This window comes from Erythrolamprus reginae, chromosome 6 (assembly GCF_031021105.1).
Source record: "Erythrolamprus reginae isolate rEryReg1 chromosome 6, rEryReg1.hap1, whole genome shotgun sequence".
NCBI lineage: Eukaryota > Metazoa > Chordata > Lepidosauria > Squamata > Dipsadidae > Erythrolamprus > Erythrolamprus reginae.
Window position 1 is genome coordinate 52737007 of NC_091955.1, and position 24313 is coordinate 52761319.

A 24313-nucleotide genomic window follows, 5' to 3' on the forward strand; every position below is an offset into this window, starting at 1 on the left:
TGATGTGACAATATTCACGATCAATTTAAAAGTAATAATGAATATGATTAATCTTGAAAATACACAGGATAAGGATTTCTCTTTCTGATGAACACAATATGCTGGCTCTGAGTCACTGGAATAAAAATTACCTGTGGTAGAATAGAATATAATTTAGCAGGTTTATTTGATAAAATCCAAATAGAGCTAAATAATCAAGCTTAACTGCTAGTTAATTATTAGAATGACATTGGAAGTAAATTTATGTCAAGTTGACTTCTAAGTACAAGGAGAACATGCTTTGGAGATGAGCCTTTACCACAAGAACATGTGGCCATTGATCACCAAACCTGTGTACTTTAATTTTCTGCTATGTGACGTTTCGGTGAAATCACATTCACCATCATCAGGCTGAAGTTGTAAGCTTCGTGCTGCTGTAAATATAGTTTGTTTGCAACTGCCATTTGTTCCTTATATATAGTGGTGGGGGTGGAGATTTGGTTTGAATGTAGCAAATTGGGTGGCTATGTTTTAATAATTTGATTGGTTGGTGGAATCACATTTAGTTGAAGGATTGACATGGTGATGATTATGATATGTTTTTTTGTTTAAGGCTGGTTTCCAAATCTCTGGTAGGCGGGACGTGTCATCTCGTTTGTTCATGCTGAGGGGGTGTTTTTCTATCTCTATGGCCTCCATGATTATTCTTTTATAAACGTGTTCTGTTTTGGAAAGTAATTTAGTTTTTTCAAAGTCAATTTCATGCCCTGTTTTTTTAATGTGCTGGACAAGGGAGGAAGTTTTTTCTTCTTTTTTGACTGCATTCTTATGTTCTGCAATGCGTGCGTTTATTCTTCGATTAGTTTGTCCAATGTATGTGGCTGCACATTTTTTGCAAATCTTAGCCGGGAAAGCTAGCTGGATGACCTTGGACCAGTCACTGTGCCACAGCCCATTCACATCCTAGGGTTTTTGTTGGATAAAAAAATAGGAATAAAGTGTGAATATGCTTCCTCCCTTGAGTTATTTGTAAAAATAATGACAGGATATAAAGTAAATAAAGAAAAATATCAAGCATCTTTAACCAATAACTTAACTGCTACTCCAGCAGTTACCTTCATCTTCTCTAAAGAGAAAAAAATGAGTTTGTCATATAAAAAGGATCTAAGTTACCCAAGGAAAAATGAAAGTCTCTCTCTCTCTCTCCCACTCTCTCCCCCCTCTCCCCCCCCCTGCATTCTTTAACATTCTTTTTTTTTTGGTATATACTTGTATAGTGTAGGACAGGGGTCTCCAGGCTTGGCAACTTTAAGTCTTGTGGAGTTGAAGTCCACAAGTCTTAAAGTCGCCATGGTTGGAGACCCTTGGTATAGGAGATGAACAGGCTGAGTCCGAGGGAGAGGTCAAACACATAAACACACATGGGATCCTACACACTCACATGTGATCTAAGTGCAGCCCACCTTGAATTCCTTATCTATTGCCAAGTTCCTTTAACCTTTAGTAGTTCAGATTCTTGAAGAAAACTTTTCAGTAAATCTCTATATCTATTTGAGCTGCCTGGACCTCATGATTTTGCTGACACCTGATATACGGTATGGTATATCATACCGAAAGCATATAAAATCAAATAAAAAGATGCCATATCAAAATTATCTGCAGAATGCATTATCTATTAAAAGAGTCCCAAATTCAGACATAGAAACATATGTAGATATATTCATTAAAGTGGATCATTAGATCTCTGAGGCCAAGAATTTAGAAACATCTCTCCCTAGCCATTTTCCTTGGTCAGTTGTTGTCTAAACCCATCAGTTTCTTTTAGGTATAAGATATTGTATAGTGATTAGTAATGAAGAAAGCTTAGTCTAGTAAGCTTTTGTATAAGCGGCTTTGTTATCGCACTATATTACCTAGGTAGTATAAAAAGTCTTTGGGCAAACACAGTCTTTGTCAAAAGGATAGAGTCAATGTCAGTTTTAGAAAAGCTCATGCTGCAGATTGAAAAAAATGAATGAGAAGAGAATTTACTCCAGATACTTATCAGTGGAATTTAGAGAGAGGTATGAATCTAGGAGGTGAGAATGACAGTCCCCTATCCAGCCCATTTCTCAAACAGTTTTCATTATAGGCAGTGCAGTTTCCTCATGAACCAAACAATAAATGAACAGGAAAAGTAATGATGGAACTAGCTCACGGAGCAACTGATAAGAGATAAATTGCCATATAATTAATAGGAACAGGTATTATTGACCAGACTAACTTGAACTCACTTGTGTAGTATAAACTGAGCCTATTACTGTGAGGTTATATTTTATTGGATGAATCAAACTTCTGATACAATGTAAATATTGATACATATCAGAAGCATTTCAAACTGCAAAAATGATACTGTAAAAATGGTTGCATAGTAGCAATAGCAAAAACACTTAGACACTGCTCCATAGTGCTTTACAGCCTTCTCTAAGTGGTTTTTCAGAATCAGCATATTGCTCCCAATAATCTTGGTCCTCATTTTACCCACCTCAAAAGGATGGAAGGCTGAGTCAACCTTGAGCTTCTCTGAAGCAAACTACTGAACTGCTGGCAGCCAGCAGTTAGCAGAAGTAGCCTTCAGTACTGCATTCTAACCACTGTACCATCATGACTCTTAGAAAGATCAGTACATATTGACCATAATTATATATAATCATCTATCACGCACGCACGCACACACACACACACACATACACACATATACTTTACCAGTTGCTCCTAGCATCAAATATCAAATATAAAAAGATACAAAACTGCCTTTGACATTGATTATAATTCTGATACAATACAAAGTATAACCATATGTAAAGAGAGATTTACTGTCTAATACATGCAACAAAGGTTGATTAAACTGTGTCTTGGGCATAAAAAGATAAAGCTTGACTTCCATAAATAAAAATTCAATGATTTGAGCATGCTTATATTTTCCATATGGCATATAATTATGTGCAGAATAATTCTGAAAATATTTGGGCTGAAAACCAGGCAAGTTCAATTGTAAGTAATTTGTGATGTCTGGAACACATATGTGCTTTGTTTTTTTCCAAAACTACAACATTTAAAGGATTATAATTCTTTAGGAAGTGAGATTAAGCTAATTAAATAATATTTTAAATGTTCAGCTTGTTTCCCAATGGAACAAAATAATAATTCTTTAAGATTTTTCCCCACTGTGTACCAAGCTCTTGATATATAGCTGTTGAAAAAAAAATGTAAAACTCAGCTTTAGTTCTTTGGAAGACACCATGTTACCACATATCAATATTTAATTGCCCAAAGTTGGGAATTTATATTTGAGCTGTATTTTAAACAGCAGATAAAATTATATTGAAATGTAAATATCAGATACCATTCATATACTTTAAAGCAAGTTCAGAAAGTGATATTTGAAAAGAAGTTTATACTGTAAAAACAGATCCCAGTTTGTTGGGTTGAGCTAGCTTAGGGGTCAGCAACCTTAAACACTCAAATAGCCATTTGGATCAGTTTCCCAGAGAAAATAAAATATTGGGAGCTACAAAACCTGGGTGGGCATGGCCAACTCTATCTCACTCATTCCCGCCAAGTCACATGACCCCCCGCCCCAGCAAGGCCTACCCAGGTTTATGGCTCTTTATAGTTTCTCTTGTATGGAAACAGGTATCTCTCTTTCCTTTTCCTTTCTTTCCATCTCACTTTCTCCCTCTCCCCATCTCTCTCTCTCCATCTCCCTTCTCTCTTTCCCTTTCCCTCCATCATCTCTCTCTTGGGGAGACCCTCCTCAAGCAAGCACCAAAGTGCAACAAAGGCGTGTGCAGAGGGTGGACGTTTGCTTGCTTAAGGAAGGTCTTTGGCTAATTCTTCGTCCTTAGATTTTTAAGTTCACATTCAGGTTCAGTATATCAGAGTTCAATCAGGGTTCAATCAAGGTTCAATCAGAGTTCAATCAAAGTTCGGTCAAATTTCTTTTTCTTCCGCTATAAATAGCAAGTCATCAGTTAATCCGTTAATCAGGGGGAAAGTTAATTAGTAAATCAGTTAGTCAGTTTTTTCGATTTAGGGAAGGTAAAGAGGAGAGAAAAGAGATATAAATAAGTGCTTAATTAAGCTGACTTCCTCCTCCCACAATGTTCCTCTTCTCTGCACCTTCTTTTGACTCTTCCCGCTTATCTCGTCAGCTTCTGCAGGCTCCTTCGTCACTTCCAAACACACTCCACCGCTGCTGTTTATTTATTCCTTTGGTCGTGGACCTCAGATCTTTACCGTTTGTTCTTTAAACTTCTTTAAACTCTGGAGCACTTCCTCCCTTTTCCGATCTCTCAGCAACCTCCGTATCTCCGTGTCTCCGTCACTACCGCTGTTTCCGCTGATTCCGTAGTCCCTGCAGTCTCCGTCGTTTGGCTCTTTTTTTTTCAAAAATTAGTATTCTCCACCGTTTCTTTCAGTCACAAAACTTCTTTCAGTCACAAAACTCACAAACAGTTGTTAAGTTATTTAAGTTGTTTTTCAGGTTTCTCCTCCACGGGGTGCTTGTTAGTCCACTCCTGTTGTTTTAGGTTTTAACTCCAAACGTCTTCCGGGTCTTCCAGGTTTCTCAGTAGAATTGTTTTTTTTTTGTCTTTTCTCCCACACCGCTGAGTAGCCGCTAACCAACTTTGGTGGGTCCCACGCTACTGCTCTCTCTTAACTTAATCTTCCATTAATTTGACTATATATATTTTTTGTCATCATACTTGGGTTCTTCTTCTTTGTAAATAGGATTATAGTTACACTCTCTTGCTTCCTCTGTTACGCTGGGCTGTCACAGCACTAACGTCACCATGTTGTTTGGTGACTCTCTTGCTTCGAGGTTTGCGAGGTTCTCACTCCTGCACACGGGGTGCTTGCTTCACACCTCCGTGCTAGGAGGAACCCTCGCTACTTCAGCCACCTCTCCAACGTGGTTGCGTCGAAATTCTGCCAAATTTCAACCCCCCGAACTGCAAAATCAGGCTTGGGAGAGCGGAGCTCTGCTCTCGCACGCCTGCTCGCCGTAGACCCGCCCCCGGAAGTTTAAAAATCTAAGGACGAAGAATTAGGTAAAACCCCACAACAAATAGAAAGGTTGATTATTATTATTTTCTGGATGAATTGAATTCCTATGAAGTGAATGGTATTAACGATACAACGAAATAAGTAATTAATCTGTATTCCTATTTCTATCTCAGCTATAACATACCTACAATATCTATACTTAGAATATACATATTAGCTTAATAATATTAATATTACTATTGAACATATTGAATTACATTGTATGAATTATACTGATCTATTGGAGTAAAGGAAGAGGGGGGGAAAAGGGGGGGAATATAAGAAAAGAACAATAACAATAACAGCTCATCAACAAGTAGCTCAATATTAAAAGTCTAACTGCGCATTATATACCTTAAGTCTAACTATATATTAGACTCATCTGATTCCAAGAAAATATTAGACATTCAAGTTAATAATCAATTAAAAAAATTAAAATGGCAACTTTCCAGAAATATACAAAAAAACCATCTGGCTCCCCCTCAACCCAAAAATCAATAGTTAGCATGTTAGCAACAGAAAAGGCCAGCAGTCCTGGTAATATTAGCAACACCCCACAAACAACGCAGGAGGCATTAATGGCAATTCAAGAAACAATGCTCAAACTGGAGGAAAAATTAGATAGGAACCATGAGGCAATGAGGGAAGATATGCAAAAAATGGACAATAAAATTGAAATAATCCATCAAATTTTGGAAAAAAATGAAAGGAGAATAGAACAAATTGAAAAGAAAGTAGAACAAAATGACAAAAAAGTAGTAACAATGGATGATAAATTGATGCAATTAAATAGAGAGTTAGAAGAATCAATAATTAATTTTGAGGTCGATAGAGCAGAATTTTATGTCAGATTCCAAAATGTAGAAGAAGAGAAAGATGAGAATTTAGTAGAGACAATGACAGAAATGATAGCTAATATATTACAAAAAGATAAACAAGATACAGCTAATGGAATAGATGAGATTTACAGGGTGAACACTAACTACGCCCGAAAACATAAGCTTCCTAGGGAAGTACACGTGAGATGTGTAAAAAAGGAGATTAGAAATGAAATATTGAAAATTACAAAAGACGAAGCAATAATTCATAATGGGAAGGAAATCAGAGTTCTTAAGCAAATCCCAAAAAAATTAAGGGACAATCGAAGGGGATACCGACCGTTGGCAGATTTGTTAAATCAAAGTAAAATTACCTTCAGATGGTTAATTCCGGAGGGGATGCTTATCACATGGAAAGGGAAAAAAATAAAAGTAAATAATGAACTAATGGCACAGGAATTTTATGATGAATTAATAGCGGAAGAGAGGGTGGAAACAGGAAGTCAAAAAGAGATAGAAGAACCCCAGGTAGAATCAGATAGCGGGAAAGAAGGAACTTCTAAAGATATAGTACAGGAGGAAGAAAGAATATTGACAAGAGCACAGAAAGAAAACAGGACAAACAGAAGACAAATAAGGAATTAAAGGGGGATGGGAACAGAAATTAAATTAATCTCAATTAATGTAAATGGCTTAAACTCATTTATGAAAAGAAATAGTATATTCAATAAATTACAAAAACAAAATTTAGACATTGTTTGTCTACAGGAAGTACACATTCCACAAAAAAATGAAAAGCAATTAGAAAATGAGAAAATTGGGAAAGTATTTACGTCCTTATCACATAACAAAAAAAGAGGGATTGCAGTTTACGTTAAAAAAGAATTAGATCCAAGGAAAATATATGCAGATAAAAAGGGAAGAACTCTAATCATGACAGTTAAAATTGTTAATGTATTTGTATCATTAGTAGTAATTTATGCACCAAATAAAAATTTAAAAAAATTCTTCTATAACTTGCACCAGAAACTGATTGAATTAGAAGTAGAAGACATTTGCATGATAGGTGACTTTAACGGTATTATCGATCCCATTAAGGATTACAAAAGTGCTAATAAAAATCGATATAAAAAAAGAAAAGTACTGCCAAAAACGTTTGATCAGATGTGTGAAGAATTAAACCTGAGGGATTGTTGAACAAGGAACCAAAATTAAAAAGAATATACATTCTACTCCAATGCGCACCAAAGTTGGTCTAGGATTGATATGGCGTGGGTTAATAATAAGATAGGAAACTTAATAAAACGAATTCAAATTGATAAAAACGATTGGGCTGATCATAACCCAATAAAAATTATATGGAATGAGGAGGAGAAAAAAAATAGGAGTTGGAGATTAGATCTACAATTATTAAAAGAACAAGAATATACAGATTGGATTGAAAGAGAAATGAAATTATTTTTAAAAGAAAATAACAATCCAGATACCTCCCTCCAGAATTTATGGGATACAGCAAAAGCCTATCAAAGAGGCTTAACAATAGCCTATAAATCAAGAAAAAACAAGGAAAAAAGACAAAATCAAAAAGAGTGGATATTTAAATTAGGAAAATTAGAAAAAGAATCCCAAAAAGACCCAGGAAACCCAAATATAAGGCAACAAATTATGCTGATAAAACACAAACTAGAATTAATAGAGATAGAAGAAGTAACTAAGAAACTAAGAGAAGTAAAACAAAATCAATTTGAGCACGCAAATAAACCTGGCAGATGGCTATCGTATAAATTGAGGAAAGAAAGAGAGAAGAAATTAATCCAACAATTAACAGATAAAAAAGAAATAACACATTACCAGTTAAAAAAAAAGAAAGAAATTGCATTAGAATACTATAAAGAATTGTATAGTGAAGAAAATATTAAGGAAGAAGATATATTAAAATATTTAGAGACATGTAAAACCAATTTAATAAGTAAAGAAGATAAAGAAATATTAAATAAAGAAATAACAAAAGAAGAATTGGAAAGAACAATTATGAAACAGAATAATAATAAAACACCAGGCCCAGATGGCTTCCCAATTGAATTCTATAAAGCAACATTCCATGTAACGGGAGAATTATTATTAGAAATTTATAATAAAATGTTAACGAACGGAGAATGCCCGGTATCATGGCAAGAAGCTAACATAACGCTGATACATAAAGAAGACACAGATCCAAAGTATATTAAGAATTATAGACCAATATCCCTGTTAAATGTAGACTACAAAATTTATATGGCAATAATAGCAGACAGATTTTAAAAAATATTAAACAAAATAATACACCCTGATCAGAATGGTTTCTTACCTAACAGACAAATTAGAAATAATATAAGAATTACATTAAATATGCTAGAATATTATGAAAGCCATAATGATAAGGAGTTTGCAATGCTATTTCTAGATGCTGAGAAAGCCTTCGATAACCTCAATTGGAACTTTTTCAAAAAATTAATAAATACTATGGATTTAGGAGAGAACTTTGAAAATACAATAAATAAAATATACTCCAAACAAAAGGCAAGGATAATTATAAATGGAGATTTAACCAATACATTCGATATTAAAAAAGGAGTGAGACAAGGCTGTCCACTATCTCCCTTAATATATATAATGTCTATAGAAATACTATTAAACCGAATTAGAGGGGAATCATCAATACAGGGCACCCAAATTAAACAACAAATTTATAAAACACAGGCCTTCGCTGATGATCTGGTCTTCTTCTTAGAGAATCCAGTTAGCTCAATGATATATTTAGTAAAAGAATTAGAGAACTATGGGAAAGTGGCCGGCTTAAAAATAAATAGGAACAAAACTAAAATATTAACCAAGAATTGTAATCAAGATTTAAACAAATTATTAATAAAAGAAACAGGTTTTCAAATAGAAAAGAAAATTAAATATCTAGGGATTTGGTTTACGACAAGGTATTCTTCACTGAAAGAACTAAATTATACAAAATTATTAACAAAAACAAAAGAAGATTTAGAAAAATGGTCAAAGTTAAATCTATCCTTAATGGGAAGGATCAATACAATAAAGTCTAATATACTTCCAAGGTGGCTCTATCTCTTCCAAACAGCACCAATACAACTAAACAAATCGTTCTTTGCTAAAATAAATAAAATAATTTCTAAATTTATCTGGTGCAATAAAAAACCTAGAATAAACATGAAAGCCCTACAAGATTTAAGAACAAGAGGAGGATTCGGTTTACCCAACTTAGAAATATACTACCAAGCCACTAAATTACTATGGATTAAAGAATGGGTCAACCTTGAAAATCCTAGAATTCTAACAATAGAAGGCCACGATATAAATGAAGGATGGCACGCACATTTGTGGGAAAAAGAACACTCAAAACATTCTCACTTTAAACAACACCAAATTCGGAATACACTATTGACACACTGGCGGAAAGTCAGGAAAAAATACTATAATGAAATTCCCAGATGGCTATCCACTCTAGAAGCTCAAATTCATCCAAACATAATAAGCCAAGAACAAAAAATAACCTACGAAGCCCTATTAAACACTAAAGGAAGTCTTAAAACTAGAGAAAGACTTAAAGAGGAAGGTATAGTAATAGATTGGCTTCCATATTACCAAATTCAAAGCAGATATAAAAGGGACTTGGTACAATTTGGAATATGTAACAAACAAAATGAAATAGACAAAATATTGACAGGATCTGACAAAAAAATTATAACTAAAATGTATATTTATCTATTAAACTATGAAAACATTGAAGAAATTGTTAAACCTAACATGATATCTTGGATGACCAACTTTGGATATGCAATTCAGCTAGAAGACTGGGAAAAACTATGGTCAGTTAATTATAAGATGACTTTGTCAACACCATATAAAGAAAATCTTTATAAAATGTTCTTCCGATGGCATTATGCGCCAGCACGCCTAGCCAAAATGAATGTAAACATTAGTAACAAATGTTGGAAGTGTAAAAAAGAAGTGGGAACATACTACCACATATGGTGGCAATGTAACGAAGCAAAAAAAATTTGGATTCAAATTAGGGCATGGATGGAAGAAATATTGGGCTATAAAATTGAAATAAAACCGGAAATGTATTTATTAGGCATAATTAGAGGCAAACATAGCAAAGAAAATTACTACTTAATAAATCACTTACTTACTGCTGCAAGATTAGCATATGCACAAGTCTGGAAACAAGATAAGATTCCAAACAAAGAAACGGTAATTAAAAAAATATTAGACTGCGCCAAATTTAGCAAATTAACATACGAAATTCAAAACCAACAAAATAAGGACTATTACAAAGTGTGGGAAAAAATTTACAACTGGGTGGAAATCAAGAAAAAGGTATAGTAAATAGAATTGTTAAAAAATAAATCTTGTAAATATATTAAGTGTAAATGTTTAATGTTGTATTGTTTGATGTCTAAATGTTTGTAAGTCATATAAAATAAAATAAAAATATTTAGAAAAAAAAAAAAGGAAGGTCTTTGGACATGGCTTCTCTCCTGCCTAAGGATCTGGCCTTTGCCTTGTCCTGTTCCCCCCATGCCTCCACACACACACATACCCTGGTGCTCTTACGCCCGGGGAGGGTGTAAGCTCCAGTCCAAAGTGGCAGGAAGTAAAGGCTGCCTGAGGCTTATGCTCTCCCCGCTTCAGCTGCAGGGTGGTGGTGGACATGGCAAGGCGATGGCCAGATCTTTTGGGCAGGAGAGTAGCCGCATCCAAAGACCCTCCTTAGGCAAGCCATCGGCCATCCTCCATGTGTGCCTTTGCTGCACCTTAGCACTCACTTTAGGGTCTCCTCGCATGTGCGCCCCCTCCTAGCCCCACCGCAGCCAGTCAGGGAGTCACGAGAGGGTGAGGAGGGTCACCCAAAGGGAAGCCTCTGCCAGAGGTGGCAATCGTGTTTCAATCAGCACCAGAGAATCAGCCTAGCCATTTCTCCATTCCTGCCATCACCCTTACTTTCTCAGGCCAGGTGAGGGAGGGGAGGGCAAAGGGCAGGGCTAGCCAGTGATGGGACAAGGAGCCACAGGGGAGGGCCCAAAAATCTGCACGAGGCTGCAGAGCTGCGGGTTACTGACCCCTGACTTAGCTGCTCTTTCTTGTAATTAATATTATTGGATCGATAATTCTTGAAACAAATCTAGTATACAGATTGTCCTCTATATATGACTACAATTGGGATTGGAATTAGATGGCTAAGTAATACAATCATTAAGTGGGTTGTTCTAGATTTTGCTGTTTGGTTAAGCAAATCCAGCTTCCTGTTGACTTTGCATTTTGGAAACCAGCTGCAAGGTCCCAAGAGGGTGATCATGTTTGGATCACATAAATGGAGGGTTACTGCAACAGTCATAACTGTGAGGACCAATCATAAATCACCTTTTTCAGCACCATCATAACTTTAAACAGTCATTAAACGAATGGTGGTAAGGCAAGGGCTATCTATGTGTTTATGTGTGGATTTTTCCCCCTTTGTAGTATTTTACAAAAGAAGGAAAAAATGACTTTTAAAATATGAATAAAGAAGAACTGGCTTTTTAAACCATCTTCCTATTTGCAAGCTGTAGTGTTCTATAGTAGCTTATCCTGCAATTGTTAATTAGACACTCAATAGACAGATACATAAGAAGGCAGATAATCCTTCAGCTAACTACCTGTATAGCCTAAGCTGTTTAAATCATTAGAGGATAAAACTAACACTTTAAATTGAGCCAAACTGACAAACACTTTAGATCTTCCAGTGTTAGAATGACATGATTGCAATTCTCTGCACCAAGTAGCAACCTTGACAGCACATTTTCTACCAATGGAAATTTTGTGACACTGTTCTTTGTACACTGCACAAAGAATGTAGAATATTGTTTTCAAACAGCCATTGATTATTCCTTTTGCTTCAGGGTGAGATGTGTTTAATAATTTAGTTGGCATAAACAATTGGAAAACGTTTTTAAGGCATTCTGTGGTTTATCATTTGTATTTCCCTTTTGATTTTTAAAACTACAGTCAGTTTCTTTTGTGTATCAGGTAAAGTTTCATTTTCAAAATCATTCTCTTGGTCTGTCATTTATAGGTCCATATTTTACATGTTTTTCTGTCTTGTCAGATAAAATTGGTTCCACCTCTGTCATTCCGTCATAAATAGAATCTATCCACAGAAGTACATATGATTACCGAAAGTGGTAATATTGTAGTTACTAAATTCCGCCTCAATTGTTCAAAAATATTAATATTTCAGATGTTATAATATTTTGTGTCATCTTGCAAGTTCAATATCAATTGACATCAAACTTTTATAGAAACATAGAAGATTGACGGCAGAAAAAGACTTCATGGACCATCTAGTCTGCCCTTATACTATTTCCTGTATGGTCAGCGACCTCCTTATTCCCATCAATATATGTATTATTACCAGTACTAAGCTTCATGATGCTGCAGTTTTTCTTCTTTCTATCACTAATATATCTGAAAAAGGTTTTATCCCCCTTCTTTACAGATTTGGCAATTTCTTCCTCTTCTGAGGCTTTAGCAGCATATATTACCTGTTTCACCTCCTTCTGTCTTATTTTATACACCTCTTTATCAGCTATACTATATTATTTCTGCTTAAAATCTATAGTTTTTTTCTAGTGTCCAATTTGTAATATTATAACTTATCTTTTTTTATGACTTGCAAATGTCGGGATAAAAAAAGTAAATCTAATAGGCAAAAATTATTGGCAAGTGAGGTTTGTGAGCTTCGTGTCCTTTAAAAGTTCTGCTATGTTTGTGAGACAAATAGCTGATCCCTTCATCTCCAAGTATTCAAACTCACAGAAAATTATCGTCCTGTATCTCCTTGCCAGGAAAGGCATCTAGAGCACATGTAGGCTACCTCCTGTTCTCTCCTTAAGCAGAGAGGTTTAAAGAATTTGTCTACTTACTTGTTTCTGGGTCTTTGCTGCAATCATTGACTCTGCTTTCATAGAGCCATGTCCAGGTCCCCATATCTTAACCAGAAGCCCCTTGCAATAATTTCTGACATTTGTTGTAACTGAATCAAATATACAAGTCATAGTACATTTTTAGCACATTTTTTAATCATGCCAGGTAAAATTCGCCTGAAATTCATATGGATATGCATGTCCCAGGATAACTACATATGAATATGCATGTCCACGACAAACTACTCCTAAAACTCAAATCCTATGGCATCTCAGGATCCCTCCACAGCTGGATTACAGCATTCCTGTCAAACATACAACAAGTGGTCAAAATAGGAAGCACCATATCCACCCCCATCCCAGTTAAAAGCGGTGTTCCCCAAAGTAGTGTACTGGGACCAATGCTCTTCATTCTCTACATCAATGGCCTTTGCGATTACATCACAAGCAACTGTGTCCTCTTCGCTGACCATGTAAAACTCTTCAATACCACCAATAACACAACTACTCTCCAAAAAGACCTTGACACTGTTTCTGAATGGTCTAACACTTTGCAACTCCAAATCTCATCTAGCAAATGCTCTGTCCTACATATTGGGAAGAAGAATCTGAACTCCAAATACGAACTGAATAATCAAATTATCACAGATAATCCCCACTCAGTTAAAGACCTTGGTATACTAATAACAAAAGATTTAAGTGCCAAAACCCACTGCAACAACATAGCCAAGAAGGCTTCAAGAGTTGTAAACCTAATCCTACGTAGCTTCTGCTCTGGCAATCTCACACTACTTATCAGAGCTTACAAAACTTTTGCCAGATCCATCCTTGAATACAGCTCATCTGTTTGGAACCGATATCGCATCTCAGACATTAATACCCTTGAAAATGTCCAAAGATACTTCACCAGAAGAGCCCTTCACTCTTCCACTCGAAATAGAATACCCTACGAGACTAGACTTTCAATCCTGGGCCTAGAAAGCTTAGAACTAAGATGCCTTAAACAAGATCTAAGTATTGCCCACAAGATCATATGCTGCAACGTCCTGCCTGTTGGCAACTACTTCTGCTTCAACCACAACAACACAAGAGCACACAACAGATTTAAACTTAATATTAACCGCTCCAAACTTGACTGTAAAAAATATGACTTCAGTAACCGAGTTGTCGAAGCATGGAACTCATTACCGGATTCCATAGTGTCATCCCCAAACCCCCAACACTTTACCCTTAGATTATATATGGTTGACCTATCCAGATTCCTAAGAGGTCAGTAAGGGGCGAGTACAAGTGCACTAGAGTGCCTTCCATCCCCTGTCCTATTGCTCTCCTATATCTCCTATATCTTTCTTCTATTCCTATATCTCTTCTTCTATTCTTTCATTGATATGTTCTATTACTATAACTTCTTTTCTATTATCTCTTAAATATATTTTTCTATGAGTATCTCCTCTATAACCTTCATCATGTATTTTACTATATGTATATAGATATATACCCACTAAAACCCTCATTGTGTATTGGACAAAATAATGAATGAATGAATGAATGAATGAATGAATGAATGAATGAATGAATAAATAAATAAATAAATAAATAAATAAATAATGTTGCAGGATCCAATCTTAATTGGTGACCAGAACCAGAGGTTTAATCTTTTGAGCTTTCAGATGCATGCAGGAGCCCATCCTCAAGGAATTTCTTTATATCACAAAGTTCTTCAAACTTGGCAATTTTAAGAGTTGTGGACTTCAATTCTCAGAATTCTCCAGCCAGCTATGCTAGATAGAGAATTCTGGGAGTCAAAATAATAATAATAATAATAATAATAATAATAATAATAATAATAATTATAATTATAATTATAATTATAATTATAATTATAATTATAATTATAATAATAATAATAATAATAATAATAATAATAATAATAATAATAATAATAATAATAATAATAATAATAATTATTATTATTATTATTATTATTATAATTATTAATATTATTATTATTATTATTATTATTATTATTATTATTATTATTATTATTATTAAAATTTGTATGCCGCCCCTCTCCATAGACTCCACGGATCTTAAATGTTGCCAAGTTTGAAAACCTTGTATTTTACCAGAATGTAAAATTAATACATTCAAGTTTCTTAAGCAACATCACTAAGATCCTAAAGAACAGTTCTATATCTATATCTGTTGTGAAAGTAGCACATTGATATCTGTCAAAAAGAAAATGCCAATTCCAAAGTGATTTGGCAGTACACGGTTCCTTTTAACAATAAAAAATACTGTGTTGACATTTTGATTGCTTTCAAAAATCAAACATTGCAGCCTGAGCAGAAATAAAAGTTCAAGTAAAATGCTAACTATCACCACATGAGGATGGAAAGGCCTGACAGCACATTATAGCATGGTCATTGGCAAAATGAAGCAGAACCACCCTGAGTATGGTAATGCACCCCCGCAGATAAATCTTTTTCATTTTCTGTTTTATTATTTCATTCCTCTTTATCAAACTACTGTATCTGTTTTCAATTAGCAAACTCAAGCCTTCAGAATACAGCTGCCTTAAGGAGAGAGAGCTATCCTAATATTAAGCTGAAATATCTGGATGTCACGTTTTTCAGAACATTAAATCTTTTTCAGCAACAAAAGCCTCATGGCATTTCTTTAAAAAGTTATGATTGTTTTTATGTATTAATTGGATTGAATTTATTGTTGTCTCTTATATATGTTGTGAGCTGCCCCAAGTCCTCGGGGGCGGCATACAAATCCAAACAAACAAACAAACAAACAAAAAATAGGCACACTGAATGCAGAAAACAACAAACAGTAGAATCAAGAATTTAACCTCATTGACATTATCTCTGTAAATGTGTATTTATATGCACATTGCCCAGTTGTATCACCCAACAAATTAATGCAGCTGTTCAAAACCAGTAGTTGGTTTGGTTTTTGTCTATTGAAGAAAAATCTGCAATCCCTCCAATCTATCTTAAAGTACCTTACATGATTGTATGAATATACAGATGCACATAATTTGAAAATTTAATTGGTATTGAAAAAGCTACACATTTTCATAAAGTCATCATTCCTTTTCAAATACAGAATGGCTTCTGTGGCTTAACATTTTTTGTGGTAGAAAAATTTACTCCAAGTTAATTCTTAAATTTCTTTTAAGAAGGTTCAAACATGATTACCAAGTAAAATATATTATATCCCTAGTTGCTATATTTAGATTGTTTCCATGATATATTTGCAAATATACTGTATATTGGCCTTAATTCCAATTCTTCTGAGTGCTTTCAGCTGCAGCAATGAATGCTGAATACCTTGAACTACATCTTTCTGGCCATTGTACTAGATAGACCATTTGTAGAGAAGATACTCTTTTTAGTTACATTGTAATCACCAAAGTTTAACTTGACATATCAATATCAGCCAATACCATTTCAGTCCTTAGTCTTTTACTCTGGTTTTCCTGTGAGAAAACAACAACGGGATAATTGTCCTTTGGTTTCATGATAGCCTATTGAAATTCCTGCTTAGCTCCTATCCCAATGCAAGGAAGTTACTGAATGATAGTTTTAAAATTTCCACCAAAGAAGCTTGGAACAATAATATGCTAGTGCTTTATTTTTCTTTTGTGGAATGGCTATTAGGATTATTTGCCAGTGCAGAGAAATGTCTAAAACTCCAAAGATAGTATGAACGGGCATAAAAAAAATGGCAGGCAGATGTAGTATAACATTTATAACATAAAATGCATTTATATTTGTCTTTGGATATTGCCAGAAATCCTGAAAGATGGTCCCTTCTACTATTATTTGTCAAGCTGAATTCATTAAAAGTACTTTTTCTGTTTCCAGTCTTCTAATTATCTTCCTTTCCTTCTGTTAATTTTTTAACTCTCCCTGTATAATTCTTACTTGATAATACTATTTTATGAATTAGGCATCCAATCATGTAAGTAGGTTTCCATAGTGACATGCACAACTAACTTTTGACCCAAGTCTGATTTAATTGCATGTGTAGCAAAAATATCAGTCACTGGGTCATCATGATGAACCTGCTATCATTACACTCTTCTTTGCTAGCATTGCAATCTTTGGAGAAAGATCATAAATCTCTACAGGCTGGGCAAAAGAATATCTAGGAACCTCCCCAATAACTGTATAATTTTCCCTAAAACCATAAAAGAATTATATTAAAAGCTTAATAGAACTGCCAGCTGGCTCCTTTTGATGTAAAGACTCTGTCTCCAAAAGGAAATGAATGAAGAGGATGTTTTTGTTTCATGTGGCCAGGGTGTCATTTGTTCTGTGGCTGCAGAAATCCCACATTACTGGGCCAGTAGCTAATAAACTGAAAATAATATTCATCTGTCTTTTATTTAAAAAAATATGTATAAAGAAAATAACTGAAAATTCATTTTCAGGAGGCAGGATTTTTTTTAATAGTCCTTTATTCTTTTCAGGCCTCAAACAATGGTTGGCTTGCCATGAATAACTTCTAGCACAATTGCCTGAGGAGACACCTCTAGACAAGGTGCTAGTTTCATGCCTTCAGCTGGTCATAGCATAAGTGGGGCAGAGCAGCATTTTTATTGCAATTGTGATGTTAATTTTTTATAAATAGTATTTGGAATAAATAGGCAGATAATGTGCAATCTGTTGGGTTGGACAAGTTGAAAGAGATCTCTTTTTCTAGCACTCCTTTGTAATAAAGGTAGTTCTGGACAATTGTATTATTGATGGAAGCATTTAAGCATTGAACAGAAAGATGAGCAGTGAGCATCAGTGATTTCAAAACTGTGTACTTTGTGAGGGATATCATAATATTTCCCTTCATCTGATACCACACGTCCAGCATTCTTTAGTAGGTCTGAGTTCAGTAAAGGCTCTTCTTAGTGATATTGGATATCAAGAATTGTGGTAGTATAGAACAGAACAGAAAAAGCATTTTGTGCACTGCAGAATAAATCTCTTCAGGAGGCACATGGATTGATTTTATATAACAAAACAAGTGTAAGTCTTACAACACTCTGTAAAACATGAAAAAGAAAATTTGAAAGATGATAGGCAGTCATTTCTTTACAGCAGAAGCAGGCAGCCTCTTGGTACCCACTTGGCTATTTAATAGCCAGCAATGGTACTAAGCTAACCTACAGTATGATATCATTGTGGGTGAAGCCCACAAGAACAATGAAAAATTCTTTACAATTATCAAGAAATATTAGTTATTTTTAATTTATAGTAATAATGACCTAGGCTAAATGACATAGTAGTTATCATCCCCATATTTAAAAACTCCATTCCTTTTTGTTAGGAAGTATTGAAATGTTACATCTAGTGTTGGGCAAACCCAACGAAGTTTGGGTTCGGCGAACTCACCCGAACTTTGCTGTGAAGTTCGGGGGAGTTCCCCGAACCCGAACTTTTGCTTGCAGCAAGCCCCTGTGGTGTCCTTTTCTGTAAAAATAAACAAGGAGGTGGGGAATTCCCCACCTCCTTTTGCTTCCTTTTATTTTGACAGAAAAGGATGCCGCAGCGGTGCTGCAAGCAAAAGGAGGTGGGAAATCCCACGAAGGGATTCTGGGGATGGGGCTTTGATGTCATGGAGATTCCTTCCTCCCCATTTCAGACGGCCATGAAGTAGTCTCTGTGACATCAAAGCCCCACCCCCGGAATCCCTTTGTGGGATTTCACACCTTTTGCTTACAGCGCCACAAGCAAAACTTTTGGAGGTGGGAAATCCCACAATGGGATTCCCCACTCTCTTCCCGGGTGGCGGCATTTTGCAGTGTTCAGCCGAACCCGAACTTTACCCAAACTTTTAAAAAAATTCGGGTTCAGGTTTGGCATGCCGAACACTGCAAAGTTCAGCAGGAGCCCAAACTTTGCAGGTTCGGTTCGCCCAGCACTAGTTACATCCCTATAAATGAACTTGTCATTGACTGTTTTTCTTCTTGCATTGTATAACTTCCTGGATAATTTTTATTATTTTCCTAGAATATTACTTCAGCTCATATTCATTTGAAATTGTCCCCTTTACATTCTTTCAGTTAAATCCGTCTTTGAATAATGGATAATGTTGTCTCCAGAACTTTTCCAGCACATAGTATGCTCTAGTATCATTCACTTAGAAGGCTGTAGCAATATAAAGTTACCAAATATTGAAATGATGAGAATCAGAAAGCTTATTTCCAGTGTGAGAGAAAGGTAGTGGAAACTTTGCAGGGTCTTCTATTAAGTATTTCTTAAATGTTTTGATGATGCAGTAGCAGCAATATTCAATACTGTATTACTAATGAGAGTACTATAATTGGTAGAAGAATTATTTTTACAAACTCTCAAAGCTATTACAGACTGCTGGGCGTAAAACCTGCAACCATTTTTGAAAGCTTTTCAAACTTCAGCTTAATCATTTGACTCATTGCCAAAGTAGCTGTAGTGGTACAATTAGGCAACCTAGTATTTACATTCAAATTTATATGTAACCTGTTTTCTTGAATATGCTTTCTTGGTAACATTAATATTTGGAGTGATGATAATCAAGATATGGCATCCAAATAAAAGAAGTTATATAGTTGTTTATTTTATCTAAGTGAATTCTAATTCCTTCTCATGATTGGGCTTGCTATAGAAACAAAACCTAAAATAGGACATGTAATTAAATTGATTTTCTTCATCTAGTCTTATCTTCAAATTTTCCTAATCTAGTAAGAAGAAAATTTTAAAAAGATTATGGATGGAGAACATAGCTTTTGGTGATAAGAAGTCCTATTATCTGTGGATTGCACATTAAAGGAGTTAATGTTCTCAATCTGAACACTTCACTGCAAAGGATGGTGTGCATCTGATCAACCCATTCCTTATTTAACACTCATTCTTCTTCCAGTTTCTTAATTGTTTCCATAAAAGTAGCCTACAAAAACAGACGGAAATAATTTTGCTACTTAGATGAAAGCTCTCCGATGAAAAAAAATAAACTCATGTTTTCTCCATTCTTTTCTTTTTGTCCAGTACCCAGCTGCCTTAATGAATTTGGGAGCTATTCTTCATCTCAATGGCAAACTTTTGGAGGCTGAATCAAACTATCTTCATGCTCTTCAGTTTAAACCGGATGATGTCATCACGCAATCAAATCTTCGCAAACTCTGGAATATTATGGAAAAACAAGGCTTAAGAACAACCAAAACATAATGCATGGTTTTTAAGAAGTGTTACTGTTGTTTTTTGTTTGCAAAGCGTTTAGGAAAAAAACACAGTGGTACCTCGGTTAACGAACAACTTGGTTAGTGTACTTTTTGGATAACAACCAAAAATTTTGGCAAAAATTTGCTTCAGATACCAAACAAAAATTCGGATACCGAACAGAAATTTTTGGTTATTATTCAAAATGTTACACCCATTGTCCCTCACTCCTGCCCCCCTCTCCTTACCTCTTTACCCCTTATCCTCCCATTGTCCCTCAGCCCCCCCCTCTTTACCTCTTGCCTCTCTGCCTTCGTCCCCTCACCAGGGGAGCAGCAAAGTGTCGCTTCAGATATGATGAGGCAGGCACTGAGTCTGCTGGTCCTGGCAGCGGCTTCTCTTTGAGGACACCAGCGGTGGCGGTGGCGGCGGCTTCTTTTCGGGACAGTGGCGGTGGTGGGGGCCTGGGCATGGACGTAATGTCCCCAGAGCTGCTGTTCCTCGAAAGGAAGCTGCTGGAGCCAGCACCATCACTGCTGCCACCACCAGCTGGTGGGCGGCAGCGGCTCTAGCAGCTTCCTTTCGAGGAACAGCACTGCCGGGGACATCACGTCCATGCCCAGAGCCCCACCGCCACTGTCCCCTAAAAGAAGCCACAACCACAGCCGGTGTCCTCAAAGAGAAGCCGCCGCTGGGACCAGCAAACTCAGCACCTGCCTCATCATAGCTAAAGTGACACTTTGCTGCTCCCCTAGCGAGGGGACGAAGGCAGAGAGGCAAGAGGTAAAGAGGTAAGGAGAGTGGGGGAGTGAGGGACAATTGGGGAGTAAGGAATAAAGAGGTAAGGAGAGGGAGGCGAGATTGAGGGACAATGGGTGTGTGGGGGAGAGAAAAAAATCCTCAATTTTCAATTTTCCTCATAGGAAATAAAGGCTGGGAACCAATTAAATCCATTTCCATTATTTCCATTGTTTCGGATAACGACCATTTCAGTTAGCAACCAACCTTCCGGAATGGATTGTGGTGGTTAACTGAGGCACCACTATAATTCAAAATAACTTTTGGAGCACCGTTCGGTTGAGTGCTCTTGCTAACTAAGCTGTAATTGTCAAAGGTTGTCATTGCTGCTAGGAGAACCTACAGGGCTTCATTTTGATGTTTCAAATTGAAAATGAGAAAGAGGTTGAATCTTTTTTGATAAGTTTTGTGAAGGACTTAATAATTATTGCCAAAATCTAGAAAATTTAAAAAAAACTGAACTGAAGCACCGGAAAAGGACCCACTTTAGCATTTTCACTAGGGCATATTAGTCATTCTCACTTTGGTCATTTTTATGTGGTTTCTGATAGAAAAGTCATGTTGGCCTACTGAGCATCCCTATAGTCAAACTAAGAATTTAGAAGAGGATAAAGTCTGGTTTAAATTTATTTTCTTAGGCTGTAATTCATTAAATGTACACTAAATGTACACTAAAACTAAATGTGTTTGCTATTTGTCTTGATACTGAATAACTCCACAGAGCTAATTCACATACTAGCTCAACTATTTGAAAAAATAATTGAAATATGTGGTTTCATGTCTAATCTTTACTAGCAAATGCATACTGTTAACCTGTTTGGTTGTTTGGCTGGCTGGCTATGAATTATTTTCTGAAAGGGTGGAAACAAGCAACAATGAAGGTGACTTGGAATGTAGAATTAACCGTATACAATAGTACTGAATGAAGTAGGTAAATGAAAAATTAAGGCAAGTTCTCTGTCATCTTGTACTATCTTCCAGAGCCTGACAAGTCAATTACTTTTAAAAGTACAGCAAGTTGCTGAACCTATAGGGTAATTCTTTGACAAGTGGACCAGGTGAAATTGAAGTCTTATTTGAAAAGAAACCATTACAAAAACAACATATATGATAGGAAAAAATGTGCTCTTTCTAATGAAATAAAAATGCAGATGATTGAAGGTGAAAAATAGTGTTTTATTTCATTAGAAAGAGCACCTTTTTTCTATCATAAATGTTGTTTTTCTGACGGTTTCTTTTTACACAAAGCTGCAAAAATCACCTGGTCCACTTGACAAAGAATGACCCTATACCAGTGATGGCAAACCTTTTTTCCCTCGGGTGCCAAAAGAACGTGGGTGCATGCTATTGTGTATGTGCAAGTGCCCACACCCCTAATTCAATGCCTGCAGAGGGAGAAAACAGCTTCCCCCACTCCCTGGAGGCCCTCTGGAGGCCAGAAAAGGCCTGTTTCCCAACTTCTGGTGGGCCCAGTAGGGTCTTGTTTTATCTTCTCCATGCTCCAATGGCTTTCCTGGAACTGGGGGAGGATAAAAAGGCCCTCCTCCATCCTTCCAGAAGCTCTCTGGAAGCCAAAAACACTATCCCAGAGCCTCTGTGTGAGCCAAAAATCAGCTGCATGTTGGGGCAATCATGCATGTTGGGGCAACGGATCAAGTGCCAGCAGATATGACTCCGTGTGCCACCTGTGGTACCCATGCCATATGTTCGCCATCACTGCCCTATACTGTACAGTAAATGCTTCTGTCTTTGCTTTGCCCCAGTTGAAAACAGGGGATCTGTACTTTAAAACAGAAGATATCCACTGGGTAGGAAAACCGAATCTTGCTCATGAATTCAACTTTGCTATCCTTTTTTCTTTTAACCAGCTTGCCTTACTTCCAAGATCAGATCAGTGTTAAGCTGGAGAGCCATGTGCATAATAATGAAATGTATATGTATTTTATTTAAAAAAAGAATTCCATTTGTATGCAGACATTTTAAATATAAGCTGGATAGATATATGAAGAAGAAACATGAATTTTCTGCCTTTTAGTACATTGAAAGCAGAGGGTAGAATAGTGTAGGTGAACATGTTACTAACATTATTTTTGAAAATATGCAAACACTTGTAGCATAATTGCATCTGTACAAGCTGTAGATTGCATCTGTGGTTTTGGTGCATCATGCATCAAGCACACACAAAGCAAACTCTGAAGTTTTCTGCAAAGCTTTCAACTACTATCTTCATTAAACTGATACCCAGGTTGCCAGTTTGTGTAAATATACTTTCAAAGTATGTTGTCATTGGGTTAACAACAAATTTGTAGGCATGCATTTGGTAAATGCATTTTTGAAATGTTAGCAGCAGGATTTACCACCTGTTTGTGGGGAAAAAACCTATTGTGCTATCTGCAAGAAACTAAAAGAGTTTAATAATTTAAATAAATATTTAGTGAATCTACAAGGTGTTAGACTAAATTATGTGGCTGACAATAGCTGTTAATTATTTTTGCATTTATTTAACTATTTATAGATGAAGAGAAAAATGTGTGCAGATTCTAACCCAATTCTGCATTCATTTCTTTGGTTTAATATTTCAACTTATTTAGCCTAATTTTTATGATTTGCATAAAAGCATCATTTAAAAACTAGACTATTTACCAATTCCCTTTATTATTAACTAGGCAAATTACACTATAATTTCAGAATGGCATATATACCCATCAGTCATTTTTATATCAGTTTGACTGGCACCAAAGAGCTACTGTAGACATATCCAAGGGCTTGCTATGGCTGGCTTAATTTTTCATCTAGGAAACACATAGCCAATTCTAAATTCATACTTAAAGCCACTTTGAATTAAAATGGGAAGCATGGATGGTTGTTTCAAAAATAGAGAGCTAGTTATGTGATCCTTTGCATCCTGGCGCTCTATACTGCAACATCCATAGACTGAAGTTTAGGTGTCTCTAAGAATCCTCCCAATGTTTAAATATGGTGTTTCTATTGAATATCATTCAATTGTTGCTACTTTGGAATTGATGCATTGTTGAAGGTTTTTATTTGCCAACTGTAGCAAATAGTTATTAGCTAGGATTCCACAACTGTTGCTAGTCTTCTAGTTGCTTTTCATGGTGTGCTTTTAAATGTTTAAAGAATGTATTGGTATGTAGAAGGAAACAGGAAGACATTTATTCTGTGCATTTTAGTCACCCCAGTTTCCTATATCAACTTATTAGGGAACAACGGGCTATTTTCTCAGCATAACCACAATTTATGTCATCCTTAGTGATACTCTGAGCTTTCTTGATTTTCCATTAGGAATACCATTATTAGAAAGATTTCATTATTAGGCACCACCTTTTAATTTCTATTTTCTTACATTAACCTATTTTATTTTCGAGCTTTGTGCAGATGAGTGACCTTTCAATTTTTTCCTTCCAGGTGTAGTTCCAGAAACTGTTTTATGGGA

General features: G+C 35.8%; 1 protein-coding gene across 1 annotated transcript in view; it reads left to right on the forward strand.

Moving 5' to 3' along the window:
• TMTC2 (transmembrane O-mannosyltransferase targeting cadherins 2) overlaps window positions 1-20150 on the forward strand; it is a 228993-nt gene extending 208843 nt beyond the window's left edge. The window contains exon 12 of the mRNA XM_070755769.1: window positions 19891-20150. Coding sequence (XP_070611870.1) covers window positions 19891-20070 — 180 coding nt within the window. The 3' untranslated portion in view covers window positions 20071-20150. The remainder of the gene's footprint in view (window positions 1-19890) is intronic.
• Window positions 20151-24313: the final 4163 nt, after the last annotated feature.